This window comes from Micropterus salmoides, unplaced genomic scaffold (genome assembly GCF_014851395.1).
Source record: "Micropterus salmoides isolate LMB-PRFRI ecotype aquatic unplaced genomic scaffold, ASM1485139v1 Ms_hic_scaffold_12, whole genome shotgun sequence".
In the NCBI taxonomy this organism is placed as follows: Eukaryota; Metazoa; Chordata; class Actinopteri; order Centrarchiformes; family Centrarchidae; genus Micropterus; species Micropterus salmoides.
The window spans coordinates 18,703,617-18,720,655 of record NW_024040263.1 but is presented as its reverse complement, the minus strand read 5'-3'; the positions used below and the strand labels follow the sequence as shown (position 1 = coordinate 18,720,655).

The 17,039-nt window shown below is 41.9% G+C and overlaps 1 protein-coding gene across 1 annotated transcript in view; it reads right to left on the bottom strand.

The window, feature by feature from the left end:
• Window positions 1-17,039, bottom strand: part of cygb2 (cytoglobin 2) — a 37,447-nt gene that overhangs the window by 8,106 nt on the left and 12,302 nt on the right. Inside the window, exon 3 of the mRNA XM_038713830.1 lies at window positions 15,375-16,088. Coding sequence (XP_038569758.1) covers window positions 15,375-15,574 — 200 coding nt within the window. The 5' untranslated portion in view covers window positions 15,575-16,088. The remainder of the gene's footprint in view (window positions 1-15,374; window positions 16,089-17,039) is intronic.

The following is a 17,039-nucleotide window of genomic DNA, read 5'->3' as shown; positions in this document are numbered from 1 at the left end:
TTTTGTTTTGACTCTGGAGTTTGACAGTTCTCATCACAGCGGACTGTGAGCTCACAGCAGCTCATTAAGGGGGGGGAAAGTATATGCCAAAGAAAGCAATATGGAAGTTTCCACCAGCTTAGCTAAAGGGATTTGTGAGAAATTTGATAAATTAAGAATTGTCAGTTTCCACTTACAACAACAGAAACTATAGTTATTAACACAGAGCTTTAGAAACTGAAACACTGACTGAAAAGCAGATGGATTTATGAGTGCACACAAACACTTCTGCTCTGACCCACTTTACATCTTGTCAGTGCTCCAGCCGACTAGAATTGCTAGTACAGTTATTTCCCAGTTGGAGTTTGGCCTTCGGCAGCCCTGCTTCACTACATCCACATCCCCCAGATCCTATGTCATGCTAGGCCTAGAAAAGCTCGGCTTGCCTGTAGCACTCCTAGCTTTGCTCTACCAGCTGTCACGATACATGCACACTCTTTTTCTTGGTGACAGACATAATACAGGTTGTCTAGTAGCTCTTGTTCTGATTAGACACGTATGAAAGGTAACTGCAGCGCTTTAATAAAACAGAGTGCTGCTCTGATTTTTTTCTTTGAAGAAAAAAAGAGTTATTTTTGTGCCTGTCGTCTTGTGTTTAAAATGATCAATGTTTAATCCCCTGTAACCAAGGCATCCTCGTGGCAGGAAAGTTTCAGCATCTAACGTCCCTATAATCCTTTAAAGTTGGATCCCTTGACGCTCAGAATTTTAAGATTTGCATGGTTTACCAATATTATAGGAAGTATGTTCTCTTAAATAAGCCAGTTTGAAGGATTACACTGACAACTTTAAGGTTTGGTTCCTGGTCATGGCTCCACCTGACCCACTGTATGACCACATTTACAGTTAAACATTATCCAAAAATGGCGGTGTGACACAAGGTTGGTATTCAAGATACCCAATGGCTTGTACATTATTCAGTGCAGAATCCCCAGTAATTACATGCACGAGGGATGTGGAGGTTGGACCAATAAGATAAGATAGAACTTTATTTAATAAATAAATATTAAATAATATTTGAGCAGCAAATATATAATATGTAAATATAAAGAGTGTAAATCTAAACTATAAGTAAAAGTTTATTAACAGATTGGATTATGGATGGGCGTGTAGAACATCAGAGTTTCATGCAAGACATAAGCCAGGCCTATATATTGGTTGATATTAACTTATTGCAGATGTACGTATCTGTATTTGTGTATATGTCAGACGATAAGTGACAAGAAAATGCAGTACAAAAATACCAAACTAGGTTTGAAGTAATTTAGAAACTGTGTCAACATTACACAGTTTGTCCACCACAGAGCACTGACAATTTGATTTTTCAACTGTAAAATGTCCCACCGTCACAATTAAAACAAATTTAATAAATTAAAGCAATTCAAAGCAGGATTGTAAAGTATAAGTGGTGGAGTTTTTATTAAGCACAACCACGATCTTTCCCTCAACCAACCTAAACACACCCTAACCATACTAAACGATGTTTCTTATTGTTGCTGGAGGCCATTAACAGTGCAAAAACTTCAGCTGTGTGGCTAACTTAACTCACTTTATATTGTATGTTAACAACCAGTCAAGCCTGAAGCTTGATGAGAAGAGAGAGCAGTTGTCATCACATGTTTGTGTAAACGTACACATTGTCTCTGTTTCTGTTTTACCCTTTAGCTCACTGAAGCAGTTCTGACAGGCTTAGGTCAGCGTTTACTTTACTGACAATGCTAATCTCATAATCCTGCATACTGTTAGTAGACAGTATTAAGATGCTGTACAGTAAAACATCAGCATTTGGATACAGATATTAGACACAGTAATGCTCCCAAAAAAATCCATGTAGACTTTTAAGTGTCTAGACTTTCCTGATGGGAAAAATACATTTCAGAACTGCATGTCTAGAGGCATGGTGAGAAACATTTTGTCCCTGTGTGACAGGAGTTCTGGGGTTTAGTACTTTGGAGAGCTCTAAGCACATACTTGTACCTGTCTCTGCATTTAAATGAAGTCATCAAAGCCAAAGCAGCACTATTAGTAGGGCTTGTTAATCACACTTGTATTAGACTGAAAGGGTTTGTATAATTCTTTGGAGTACCATGAACAACCTCACTGCCGGAACTTCAAGCACATATTCTTCACAACTATGACTCAATACCGCTGGCTTAATTACATTCATGTTCACCATGTGAAGAATCCTAATGACTTTACTGATCCCCGAATTATCCTCTAGAGCCACCAGCAGGTTGACATTTTTACTTTTAAATTTAAAAAAAAAACACTACCGAATGTTATTGCCATTGAATTTGGATTAGGTATTCCAACGCTTTCTTATCTCAGTGCATCATTACCAACGCTTTCAGACAGCATGATACACTAAAGGTACCCTTCAGCGTCCGTAGACACTAACATTGCTGATGGTTATGGTAAGGGTAGGGGGTTTCTGGGGGCTGTCAACACCTTTTAACACAAGCGCTAGCTAGCTAGCTAGCACTTCTAGTCTGTACGAGATGCATCCGGGAGCGTCTCCCACAAACAACTACGCTTTGTCAATTTTTCTGAAAGCATCGGTATTGGGTATTCATGTTCAGTTCATGTTTTCATATGTTGCTATAAAGCAACTAACTTTAATGCTACATCGCAATGAATGTGCAATTTACTAACAACTACAATGTTAATTTTCTGCTGCCAGGCTAGAGTTGTATAACTGGGAATTCAGAGACACACAAAATATAATTTCATCTCTGTTTTTTACAGCAAAATATGCACCTTTGATTGAACTCTGAGCCACCAAAGCTGGTGAAAAACCAGAGCAGTGTGCTATGGTACCAGACAACCCCTATCTATCAGACATAAAACCTTCCTCTTTGTAATGTCAAGCTTGCACTTTATATGTGTTTATAAGTGTATTGTTGATGATTACCTTGACCTATATTCAATTTCAATTCAATTTTATTTATATAGCGTCAAACCACAACAACAGTTATCTCACAGCGCTTTTCATAAAAGAGCAGGTCTAGACCGTACTCTATGATGCTATTTACAGAAGCCCAACAATTCCCACCAAGAGCAAGCACTAGGCGACAGACGCAAGGAAAAACTTCATTTTAAGAGGCAGAAACCTCGAGCAGAACCATGGCTCAGGGTGGGCGGCCATCTGCCTCGACTGGTTGGGGTGAAGGAGAGAGGGGGGGGAGAGGGAGAGAGAGAGAGAGAGGGCAGGAGAGGAACAGAGAAAAAGAGAGGGATGGAAGGAGTGAGAGGGGAGGGAGGCAGCCTACACAATATACACACACACACACACACACACAGAGGTACAGAAAGTAAAGGTGATGTTGCTATACACTAAATGAAAAATGGTACAGATATTTATAGTAGTGTTAATGATAACAATCGTAATGTTAATGATTATAATAACAATAGGACTAGTAACAATAGTTGTAGCAGAGGGTGTCGAGCAGGAACACGGGGGCAGCAGGTGACCCGCAGCCACAGATCCAGACTCCACAGCTCCAGAGCCAGAAACACCTGCAGGAAGTGATAGGAGAGAGGAGAGGGACGAGAAAGCACAAGACTACCGGAAAGGGGAGAAGTTGTGTAAGTAACATGCAATAATGGGATGAGGTTGCATACAGAGGGAGAGAAAGTAGAGGAGAGAGGAGCTCAGTGCATCATAGGAAATCTCCCGGCAGTCTAGGCCTATAGCAGCATAACTAAGGGATGGTTCAGGACTAACCTGAGCCAGCCCTAACTATAAGCTTTATCAAAGAGGACAGTCTTAAGCCTACTCTTAAATGTGGAGATGGTGTCTGCCTCCTGAACCCAAACTGGAACCTGGTTCCACAGGAGAGGAGCTTGATAGCTGAACGCTCTGGCTCCTAGTCTACTTTTGGAGACTCTAGGAACCACAAGTAACCCTGCATTCTGGCAGCGCAGTGCTCTGGTGGGGTAGTAAGGTACTATGAGCTCTTTAAGATAAGATGGTGCCATTAAGAGCTTTGTAGGTAAGAACAATGATTTTAAATTCTATTCTGGATTTTACTGGAAGCCAATGCAGAGAAGCTAAAACAGGAGAAATATGATCTCTTTTCCTGGTTCCTGTCAGAACACGAGCTGCAGCATTCTGAATCAGCTGAAGAGTCTTAACGGACTTTTTCGAGCAGCCCGATAATAAGGAATTGCAGTAATCCAGCCTAGAAGTAACAAATGCATGGACTAGTTTTTCTGCATCATTTCTAGGCAGGATGTTCCTGATTTTCGCAATATTACGTAGGTGAAAAAAGGCGGTCCTTGAAATTTGCTTAATGTGAGACTTAAACGACATGTCCTGATCAAAGATAACTCCAAGATTCCTCACAGTGGTGCCGGAGGCCAGGGCGATGCCATCAAGGGAAACTATATCTTTAGATAATGCGTCACGGAGGTGCTTAGGCCCCAGAACAATAACTTCAGTTTTATCTGAGTTTAACATTAGAAAATTACAGGTCATCCAGATTTTAACATCCTGAAGGCACATTTGAAGTTTAGCTAACTGATGAGTTTCATCTGGTTTGATCGATAGATATAACTGAGTATCATCTGCATAACAATGATAGCTTATGGAATATTTCCTGATAATATTGCCTAAAGGAAGCATACAGTGAGGAAAATAAGTATTTGAACACCCTGCAATTTTGCAAGTTGTCCCACTTAGAAATCATGGAGAGGTCTGAAATTGTCATTGTAGGTGCATGTCCACTGTGAGAGACATAATCAAAAAAAAATAATCCAGAAATCACGATGTATGATTTTTTTTAACTATTTATTTGTATGATACAGCTGCAAATAAGTATTTGAACACCTGTCTATCAGCTAGAATTCTGACTCTCAAAGACCTGTTAGTCTGCCTTCAAAATGTCCACCTCCACTCCATTTATTATCTAACCCTAACCTAAATTAGATGCACCTGTTTGAGGTCGTTAGCTGCATAAAGACACCTGTCCACCCCATACAATCAGTAAGAATCCAACTACTAACATGGCCAAGACCAAAGAGCTGTCCAAAGACACTAGAGACAAAATTGTACACCTCCACAAGGCTGGAAAGGGCTACGGGGAAATTGCCAAGCAGCTTGGTGAAAAAAGGTCCACTGTTGGAGCAATCATTAGAAAATGGAAGAAGCTAAACATGACTGTCAGTCTCCCTCGGACTGGGGCTCCATGCAAGATCTCACCTCGTGGGGTCTCAATGATCCTAAGAAAGGTGAGAAATCAGTCCAGAACTACACGGGAGGAGCTGGTCAATGACCTGAAAAGAGCTGGGACCACCGTTTCCAAGGTTACTGTTGGTAATACACTAAGACGTCATGGTTTGAAATCATGCATGGCACGGAAGGTTCCCCTGCTTAAACCAGCACATGTCAAGGCCCGTCTTCAGTTTGCCAATGACCATTTGGATGATCCAGAGGAGTCATGGGAGAAAGTCATGTGGTCAGATGAGACCAAAATAGAACTTTTTGGTCATAATTCCACTAACCGTGTTTAGAGGAAGAAGAATGATGAGTACCATCCCAAGAACACCATCCCTACTGTGAAGCATGGGGGTGGTAGCATCATGCTTTGGGGGTGTTTTTCTGCACATGGGACAGGGCGACTGCACTGTATTAAGGAGAGGATGACCGGGGCCATGTATTGCGAGATTTTGTGGAACAACCTCCTTCCCTCAGTCAGAGCATTGAAGATGGGTCGAGGCCGGGTCTTCCAACATGACAATGACCCGAAGCACACAGCCAGGATAACCAAGGAGTGGCTCTGTAAGAAGCATTTCCAGGTTCTGGCGTGGCCTAGCCAGTCTCCAGACCTAAACCCAATAGAGAATCTTTGGAGGGAGCTCAAACTCTGTGTTTCTCAGCGACAGCCCAGAAACCTGACTGATCTAGAGAAGATCTGTGTGGAGGAGTGGGCCAAAATCCCTCCTGCAGTGTGTGCAAACCTGGTGAAAAGCTACAGGAAACGTTTGACCTCTGTAATTGCAAACAAAGGCTTCTGTACCAAATATTAACATTGATTTTCTCAGGTGTTCAAATACTTATTTGCAGCTGACTAGATTATGTCTCTCACAGTGGACATGCACCTACGATGACAATTTCAGACCCCTCCATGATTTCTAAGTGGGAGAACTTGCAAAATAGCAGGGTGTTCAAATACTTATTTTCCTCACTGTATATAAAGTGAAGAGGATTGGTCCGAGGACAGATCCTTGTGGAACTCCATGACTAACTTTGGCATGCATGGAGGACTCATCGTTAACATGTACAAACTGAAATTGATCTGATAAATAGGACTTAAACCAGCTTAGAGCGGTTCCTTTAATGCCAATGAAATGTTCCAGTCTCTGCAATAGGATCTGATGGTCAATGGTATCAAATGCAGCACTAAGATCTAATAAAACCAGTACAGAGACAAGTCCTTTGTCTGATGCAATGAGGAGGTCATTAGTAATTTTCACCAGTGCTGTCTCTGCTATGATGAGCTCTGAATCCTGACTGAAAATCCTCAAACTATTGCTCTGTAGAAAGTCACACAGCTGTTTAGCAACTGCTTTCTCCAGAACCTTAGAGAGGAAATGGAAGGTTAGATATAGGTCTATAGTTGGCTAAAACATCCGGATCAAGTTTGGGCTTTTTCAGAAGAGGTTTAATTACAGCTACTTTAAAGTACTGTGGTACATAGCCTGTTGATAAAGATAGATTGATCATATCTAGCATAGAAGTGCTGACTAAGGGTAAAACATCTTTAAGCAACCTAGTCAGGATGGGGTCTAAGAGGCAGGTTGATGGTTTAGATGAAGAAATTATTGAAATTAGTTGGTAAAGATTGAGGGAAGCAAAACAGTCTAAACATATATCTGGTTCTACAGCTGTTTCTAAGGTTCCTGAGTTTAGAGATAATTCGGTGCCAGTTGAGGGCAGGTCTTGGTGAATTCTGTCTCTAATAAGTAGAATTTTATCATTAAAGAAGCTCATGAAGTTGTAACTAATGAGAGCTATGGGAATACTTGGCTCAATAGAGCTGTGACTCTCTGTCAACCTGGCTACAGTGCTGAAAAGAAACTTGGGGTTGTTCCTATTTTCCTCTATTAATGACGAGTAGTACGCTGCTCTAGCATTACGGAGGGCCTTCCTATAAATTTTAAGACTATCTTGCCAAATTAAACGAGAATTTTCCAGTTTGGTGGAATGCCAATTCCTCTCAAGTTTCCGCGATATTTGCTTTAATTTGCAAGTTTCAGTATTATACCATGGAGCTAACCGTCTTTGTTTTAGTATTTTCTTTTTTAGAGGGGCTACAGAGTCCAGTGTCATTTGCAGCGAGCCTGCAGCACTATCAACAAGATGATCGATTTGGGAGGGACTGAATTTAGCATAGGAGTCCTCTGTTACTTTGTGACTTGATAATGAATTTAGAGCTGATGGAATCGCATCCTTAAATTTAGCTACAGCACTATCAGATAGACATCTTGTATAGAAATTTTTGCCCAATGGCGTGTAGTTCAGCAATACAAACTCAAAAGTTATCAAACAGTGGTCGGACAAAGAGGGATTCTGTGGGAACACCACTAAATGTTCAATTTCAATACCATACACCAAAACAAGGTCGAGGGTGTGGTTAAAACAGTGAGTCGGTTCATGAACACTCTGAGAGAAGCCAATGGAATCTAACAGAGAGATAAACGCAGTACTAAAGCATTCATTCTCAACGTCCACATGAATATTAAAATCCCCTACAATAATAACTTTGTCTGTTTTAAGGACTAAAGTTGACAAAAACTCAGCAAATTCAGATAAGAATTCAGAATACGGGCCAGGTGCTCTGTACACTATAACGAAGAGAATTGGTTGCAGTGATTTCCAACTTGAGTGTGAAAGACCAAGAATAAGGCTTTCAAATGAGTTATAGTTTAGTTTAGGTTTAGAGCTGATTAGTAGGCCTAGAGTCGAAGATAGCTGCAACTCCACCTCCTCGGCCTGTGCCTCGAGGAATGTGAGTATTAATATGACTGGGAGGGGTGGATTCATTTAGGCTAACATATTCTCCATCACCCAGCCAGGTTTCAGTAAGACAAAATAAATCAATATTCTAATCTGATATTAGTTCATTTACTAGTACACCTTTTAGAAGAGAGAGATCTGATGTTTAAGAGTCCACATTTAACTCTCCTATTCGTTTGCACTATTGCTCTTGTGGTTTTAATTTTTATGAGGTTTTTATGCACAGCTCCTCTTCTGTTTACCTTTTGATTTAAATAATTTCGATGGTCGGGGGGCAGACACCGTCACTATAGGATTTTCACTAAGTAACTCCTGAAATGGAGGAGCAGAGAAGTGTGTTAGACTGCGACTCTGCGTAGGGTTTTGGGTGGGTAACAGCTGAATTAGAAGGGCTGGTCCTGGTCTCAACTCTGGGTTGTCATGGATTTGGTCCACTAATAAACTTGGCCAGATTTCTAGAAATGAGAGCTGCTCTTTCCCAAGTGGGATGGATGCCGTCTCTCCAAATCACACCAGGTCTTCCCCCAGAAAGTCTGCCAATGATCTACAAAGCCCACATCGTTTGCTGGACACCACCTCGACAACCAGCGGCGGAATGACGACATGCTATATCACATAGCATTTACGTTAATCTAGTTTGCATGTCCTGCTCCAACATCCTTTTATAAATATAGCATGAAGTACCTAAAATTAATCAAGTGAAATTTTCTATAGTACTATTTGAGTCAAAATATCCAGGGTTTGATTGTATTCACAAAGCTGCCATACGCACTGTTCTTCTGACGCCTAGGGGGCTCTCACTCTCGCAATTGCATTTGTACGCATTGGTGAGATCAACTGAGGCTATTGTCACTGTCTATTCTCTCCATGCATTCAGGCACGTGGAATGACATGAAAATGCAAATCCGTGTTCACATGGGGGTTGTGTTGTACAAAGACCTTTGCTTGAGGATCTCAAAGTACGTGCTGGGGCATACTAAGGCTAAAAGGTCAGAGATATAGCAGGCAAAGGGGCCATGAAGAGCCTTAAAAGTAATCAGTATAATCTTAAAATCTATTCTAAAACTTTCTGGGAGACAATGTGAAGAGGCTATACCAGGAGTGATGTGATCATGTTTCCTAGTTCTGGTTAAAGGCTTGATCAATAGATAGTCGATCAACAGATTTTTGTTTCAGGAAACGAAAAGGCTGTTGCAGTAAATCAAGGCCTGATGATATGAAGGACTGTAAAACGATCTGTGTCTTTCAAAGTTAAGTTAAACACGACGCACAAGCTTTGTGGTGTGCTGCTCAAAACTTATTACTGTCAAACCAGACGCCAAGATTCCATTGCAACAGGTTTACTGTGTTTCAATAGGGAACCAGCAGATGGCAGAATTTGTTTTGCCATGTGCTGGATCTCAGTTTTGTCTGAGTTCAGCTGGAGTAAATTTACACAGAGGCAGTCAGTAAGGGAACACCATGTCTCTGAATAATGTGTCCAAGGGGAAGCATGTATAAAGAAAATAAAATTAGTCCCAAAACTTAGGCAAACCATATTAACAGAAGAAAATTAAAAGACATAGTTGTTAACACAGACACAGAACTTCCTATTTGACAGGTACGATGAACGTAATGAAGGCTGTACAAGACATCCCCACTCAGTCCCTCAGACTGTCTAACAGGATGCTGTGACTGATCATGTCAAATGCTGTGTTAAGTTCCAGGAGTAGAAGGACTAAGCACATGCCATCATTGGCAGCCATTAAAAGTGCGTTAGTGACCGTCCAGTCTCACTTTCAGAAACCATATTGAAAGTTGTTATTTTATTATTATTTTCCAGTGCAGAGAGATTTTTTGAGACACAATTTTAGAGTTTTATTAAAAGGTAACTTGGAAATCGGACTTTTGAGGGAGGAAGGGATCCAGCCCAGGCTCTTTAGGCAGTGGGTTCACACAAACAGTTTTAAAATAATGAGACACAACCAATAGACAAGGAACTAATATTTCTTTGTGTGCGCGTGTGGACTGGGGTGAACGCCATTTCTGTTTAAAAAATGATGCATGCTCCCAGAAAAGATTAAAACTATCGATTTAAAATCGAAAAGTATTGTGAGGAGCAAACTGCCTGTAGCCATCTGTTGAGACTGAGCAGCCTGCTAAAACGCCCAACACCTCGACAGAAAGAGGGAATCGTGCCGTTAGTGAGTAATTTAAAAAGACGGTTGATAGGCATCATCGTGGATAACAACATTTCTGGCGTAAGGGTTTTATTCAAGAGACAGCATCCGTTGAACAATGTCCAGATCCTTGGCGCCTGGGAAGCAATACGTTGCAGCCGTTTTTGTTTTTATGTTTATGATTATGGAATCACCAGTAATCAATGAAGAAGGAGAAGGGGATTGGAAGTCTGAACAGGAGAGGGGACTACAGGACAAGCGGTAAACTTCTCGCAGCCAGATCGTGAAGAGGGGGCATGTTGTTTAGAGCGATGGTCAACTGGAGAGAGAGACAGCTTGGACACACATAAGACTCCAGGGATGATGGGGGGGATGTGGCATCAAGTGAGTGGGGTGAGCTCCTGCTTGTCCAGGATGGAAAATTAGTTGGTCAGCTGGAGTGCCTGAAATGGAAGGGGACGACAGGGGAGATTCCACCATGTTTGGGACCCTTACGAGCAACAGTCCGTGGGTCCTTCTGGCTGGGAGTGGAGCTAACCAGGGCCTTGGGCTTAGCTCACAGCTGTGTCCAATGGTCTGCAATATGGGCAGGGCGGCACCCAAACATGGGAGAGTTGAGTCCAACTCTTCGGCGCTTGTGGTAGTGAGAGGGGTTCCCATGGTCAAAGATCTGGGCCCGTATTCATAAAGATTCTAAGAATCCTCTCAGAAAACTCTTAATTTAGCTTAAAAACTTTTACGTAGGAGTCTTAGCTTAAGAGCGATCAGGGACTGATCTGAGAGCAACTCTGAGCAAGGAAAAGACAAAAACTTTCATCTTATTGTGATTTTAAGTATAGGTTCTATTCTATGCCTTCACTTTGGAAATTACATGCGTAATATTTCCTATATGACCGTACACACACACACACACTATATATATGTGTATATAAATCCTGTTTTTTATTTACCATGTTTTTCATTCACCATACCATATTACCAGGCTTAGAATGATAAAAATTGTTCCACTCTTTCCAATTACACTGATTGCTGGCATGTCTATTTAAGTGGTGGTTTGAATGTTGGTTTTAATGTATCAAACATGGAATCAAAACCATGAAGGGCGAGAAAGCCCAACTGGACAAAGGAACAGTGTTTACTGTTAGCCCAGTTAGTGGATGAACACAAAGCCATTCTAAAAGGAAAATTCGGGCTGGGTGTCACAGCATGGGGCAAGAAGCAGATGTGGGAGCGTATAGCACAAACTATTAACGGTTCATTCCCCCTGCTTGTGCGCACCAAGGAAGCCTGCTATATTCATAAATGCAGTTTTTTGAGCCTGCAAGGTGGGAATGTCCAGTGGAAACGAAATGAACTGCAACACAATAAGAGGTTCTGAAAGTGCTGTAATTGTTTGTGTGATCACTCTGCTTACAGAAGGTTGTGACAGACCCAAATCATCACTGTTGCATTTTCCCAGCTGCCAAATATCGTAATGTAGTGATTACTTTCATTTCTGGCGCTATGGCATTCCAGCGCTGTGTCGGAGATGTTAGCACGTCTCTAATAAGATCAGTCACAAACATGATCCCTGCACGATCTAATCTATAGCGTCTGATTAACCAGTCATCCATTGTCTGCAACACATTTCTTCTCCCTCTTCGTCTTTCTGCCATTTTCTCCTCTACTAAAGAAACTCTTAAGCTTCTTAAAAGTCCTCGGCCGTGCTCCTAACAATTTTGACCTTAAGATTATTTCTTTAATTTTAAGAGTAAACGCCCACGGAAAGTAGACTTGTAAGGCGTTACACACAGGATGTCCTACTGAGAACGGGACTTCCTGGTACAGGCCCAAACACTGCACCTGCTGCGATGGATCAACATCTGGAAAGCAGGTTAGATTATCTTATGTTTAATCCCGGATGGCGGTGTTACTGGTGGTGAGTGGTGATAGTGCACAACAGGGGTGATATTATCTGCTGTCCCCAACGGCAAGCCGGGTTATGCTAGCAGCAAATCCACTTGCGACTGGGAGTCTTAATACTTAAGATCTAAATGTCCAATAAATAAAATCTTATACTATATGGATATAAACAACCAGGATCTAAAAGTGCAGTGTAAAAATGTGGCTTAAAACTGCAGCCACTGACAAGTGGAGTGGAGTGAAGTGAGCTTAACAATCAATCTTCAGAAACCTATGGGTGATGTCACGGAGACTACATCCATGTTTTATACAGTCTTATCAGTTTTTTGTACGTATTAATATATAACGTGTTTAGGAGTGACCTCCATGGTGCTGGTAGGTGTATTTTGTTACCCTTAGACAGACCCAAACTAGTTGTTTCATTAGCTACGAGAAGCTCTTAACCATATGCATCTACACCACAGTCAGCAAACCTAGTTCCTGGATGTGTAATGTGCTTGGCAATGTTGACATAATTGATTTTAATGGTCAGCATCGCCAACTGAGATTTTAGAGCAAGAAGAATGTCATCTTTTCATCAAGGGAGGAGAAAATATGCCAAGAGAACAAGAGATTTGAAAGGAGTGACAGTTAAGTGCCAAAGCTTGTTGCTGTCATCCACAGATAAGCACACAAGACACACACATATGTACATTATGTACAAAGGATGCTCTCTGCCCCTTCCACTCTCTCCCTCAGGAATTCTCATCACCCCAAACCAAAAATCAGTTTGTCTCACTCATCGGTCTCCTTTGCTACAACTCGCTGTCCATTTTAACAAGCCCTTAAGGAGCTGAGGACATTCAACCGAACCAAGTCTTTCTTCTGTGATATATGTATTTTTTGAAAAACATGAAAAGAAGCAGGATAACCACAGTGTGTTGCAGTGAAGCTTCAGAGAATTACTGCCTGTTGAAGATTAGAGTCTGGGAAAATTTTTAGATTTTATTGGTCATGGGTATGTTTTCACAGCTTAAGAAGACAGAAGCAATGGTATAGCAAGACTAGAGCTGTGCATAACAACAAGGTGCTTACAGTACTAACAAAGATAAAAATGTATGAGGCATAAACTGTCTTCTATAGATGAATTTTACCCAAGATAAATGTAAATGCACAAGGCGCATATTCAACACATTCACAATCTCAGAGACTTATCCTCAGTGTCTTATCATACTGTAATGGAGGAGAAGTGGAATATGGAGTATTTCTTCAGCATCTTAATGAGAGAGGAATGTGATGTTCCTTCCTTCTCTACACTTGTGACAGCTCAGTCATTGGTGAGAGGTTGAGGGAATGGTTGCAGTACTAGATGTGTGTGTGTGTGTGTGTGTGTGTGTGCACGCTAGTGCCTCAACACATGGTGTAAACTGGCCTCATCCACACTACTCTGTTTTGGTTTACAAACAGAATTAAAATGAATATGATCTCCATCCACACCAGCGTTTTAGTTTGTTTTGGAGTTGATCTCTGTCTACATTAAAACGACTGAAAACGCACATCGATTGGCTGTTCAGGTAAACTGAACAAGTGTGTGCCAGTGTAAACATGAAGCAGATGGTCTTTCCTGAAGTTACAGAAGATTTGGCGAAAGAATAAAGAAATGCAGGCGATGAATCAGACCAGATTTTTCAACAATAACGAGCTGGGACTGTTACTGAATGTAACACGGGACTGTGGCAGAAAACAGACTGGGAGTCGTGGCAAAGTAACCGGCGACGTGCACAGTAGCTTACAACTGTAGGCAGATAGGCCTAAGTGTTAACTGCATGGTACAGAATATTTACCAACTCAAAAACTCTCAGTAGCATCGTGTTTGTGCTTTGCATGACTTATAACACCCAATCAGAGAGCACCCAATCATATTTTCTAAAGTCCTCCGTTTTTGTCCGTCTTCACTACAACGCCCTCTGGAGTCTTGAAACGCAAAACGGGGTCGGCAGCGTTTCCAAACTTGTCCTCTTGGGGTAAGTTTCTGGTTTGATGCACCTGTAACCACATCCATAGTGATGTCATAGTGTACCGACACACCTGAATTGCACACCTACATCAGCAACAAGGTGAGAAGTTAAACCAGGTCAACAAAAACAAAAGCTGCTCTTTAAGGGGACGCTTTAAATGAATACATGGTTGTAGGTGAGAGTTTGGTGTGATAAACGTGAGGAAAAAAATCTGGGAAGCACTTCAGTCTAAACCACAACAGCCACTACAGCGAGTAAGGACTAAGCTATTAATTTGACAGCTGTGCCTTTTGTAATGATTGTGCACGGGAAAAGTCGTTTTGCACCTGCAGGCGTCACATGACCTGCTGTTCTGACCGTGGCTGCTAAGGCATAATGGCTACCGCTCAACAGGGGATAGGGATTTGCAGAAATTAACCCTATGAAGGTTTACTCTGTGCTCTAGTAGCCTTGACCCCCCTGCCACAAACATAAACCTAAACCTCTCTATAACCTGTGAAGACAGCAAAGCGGTCGGCTCATTCAGAAGCTACTGGACCAAATAATTGAGAAACATTTAGGCCTACAGCATTAAAACATTATCTGTAAAGCTTTTTACAGATTTTGTTAATGCTATATCAACCATCACAGATTCTTGCTACTACTGCTAATATTTATACCTTTGATGCACTATTCAGATGTGCTAATTATGTTTTTCAAACATTGTATGAATTCTTTTGCTCATTTTCTCCTCACATTTGGTGCATGTGATCTCTGTATTCCTTGGATATTCATCAGCAACAAAAAAGCGAGGTGGTTGAAAGAACCTTATGCAAGGTGAATCTCCATTTATATCAGCAGAGTCAAGTGAGCCTTTAATATTACACAAAGTTTTTACAATTAGGCCTACTGTTTAGAAAAAAAGAAAATACCTTTCTTCTGTTGCCTTCATGTGTAGTAGGCCTATAATTACAAATTACTTTACTATCCAACCACTTATTAATAATGACGCACTGTATGGTGAATTGATCACAGGGAATTAATAGAGAGTACCAGGATTTACTGTGAGAATAAAGCACCTACATCCAAATAGAGCAACAGACAGAGAAAGCTCAAACAGCAGGCGTTACATCAACACACAGCCTTAAAATTAAGCTTCTTCATCTGCAATGTATTCAGTGATCTCTTGTTCGAAAGTTTACACACACTGAGACAAACATGGGAGTTTTCAACAGTGCCAATAAAATCCTCGGCTTTCACCTCTTGATAATAAAAACTCACCTTATGAGCACGGATACCCCCACGTCCTCACAGTTCTTGTAGACGTGTCCCCACGTGTCCTGGATTATCTCCCTCTCAGCGTCCGACAGCGGCTCGGCGCGCTCCGGACGATCCGCGCAATCCACTTCTCCTCTCCGCCCTCCCAGCAGCTGTGGAGGTGTAGGTGATGAGGGCGGCGGCGGAGACTCCCTGCGAGACATCCTCCTGCGGCGGAGCAGCCCGGAGGCGCCCAGCAGGGCCCGGGGGAGGTAGGGAGCGAGGGAGGGGGGGAGGGAGATGGAGAGCTGAGACCCCACGGCGGGAGCTGGGCGTGGAGAGTAGGGACGAGAAGAGGGGCAGAGTGGAGGAAGAAGAGGAGGAGGAGGAGGAGGAGAAGGAGGGGAGAAGGAGAAAAAGAGAAGGCAAGTGGTGCTCGCAGCTGATTAAAGAAAAGGGAATATGAAGCTCTCAATACCCCCACTACCACCCACCACGCTCTCACTCCAAACTCTCTCTTGCTTGTCCTCCCTCCAACTGAAAACTTCTTTTTCTCACTCTCTCCTCTTTTCTCGTCACTCTCTCCACTTCTTCTCTCCCCACCTCTCTCTTTTTCTCCCTCTCTCCCCCAGCGAGGGAGACGGCTGACAGTGATGCTGCTGTTGTTCTCCCTCCCTCCTACACTCCCCTCTGTCTGATCCTCGCGCTCTGGTGGAGGAGATGAGGCGGTCGCAGGACCTGATGGAATGAGAACGGGGTGGGCAGAAAAACACGAGAGAGAGAGAGAGAGAGAGAGAGAGAGAGAGAGAGATCTGGAGGTAAAGGGGGTGGGTGGGTGGGTGGGGGCGTCAAGGGCCTCCAACAACCCACACAACTACACACATTGTCTATTTGCATGTCTGGGCGCACATATTGACCATCCAGTGAGTGAGAACATATCTGTTTTGGAGATACATATCCAAATCTAAATAGATGTATTAAATACTTATTATCATTATCATATTATTATTATTATTATTATTATAAGAATAAGAATAATAGAGACACCTTCCCTCAGCATGTGTCCTAAATATTTTTTTTAAATGTGCCTTTACGCCGACTATAACCTCCTGTGTGTTTTTCTGATTCTGTCCAATTAGTCACTGAGAAATTACAACTCCTTTAAAGACACTCTTATTAATATGTTACATAACAATGAATCAAATGACTATGATCCCATTGACACTCTCAAAAAAAGCAAAATTTAAGCGCATCCGAGAAGCGCTCAAACCCCCTCAGGTGGTTGCCAACTATGCCTGTCTGCTATTTAATGCCAAGCAGGTAAAGTGGATTTAAGTGAGAGTGAACCCAAACACAAAAGTTGCAGGAAAATTAAAACAATGAACTGAAAAGTGCTATAATACTCTGTAGAGCAGAGGGAAAATGCACATAGTCAGGTGATAATTTGCTGTTAATTTGTCACTTGAAGTGACCCTTTTCATATTACACATAGTTATTTGGTCTATTGTTATAAAAAATACTAATTAAATCCACTTTAGCATTGTTAAGTGATGTCAGTGTAGCTTGTTAGCTGCCCCAAAGTGGCCAAAATATACACATAGAGCTAACGGGGTTACAGGTGTCAGTCATTGGCTGTCAATTAATGCAGGTTTATTGCACTGCAAGATGCCCTTACTAACCTTATATTAG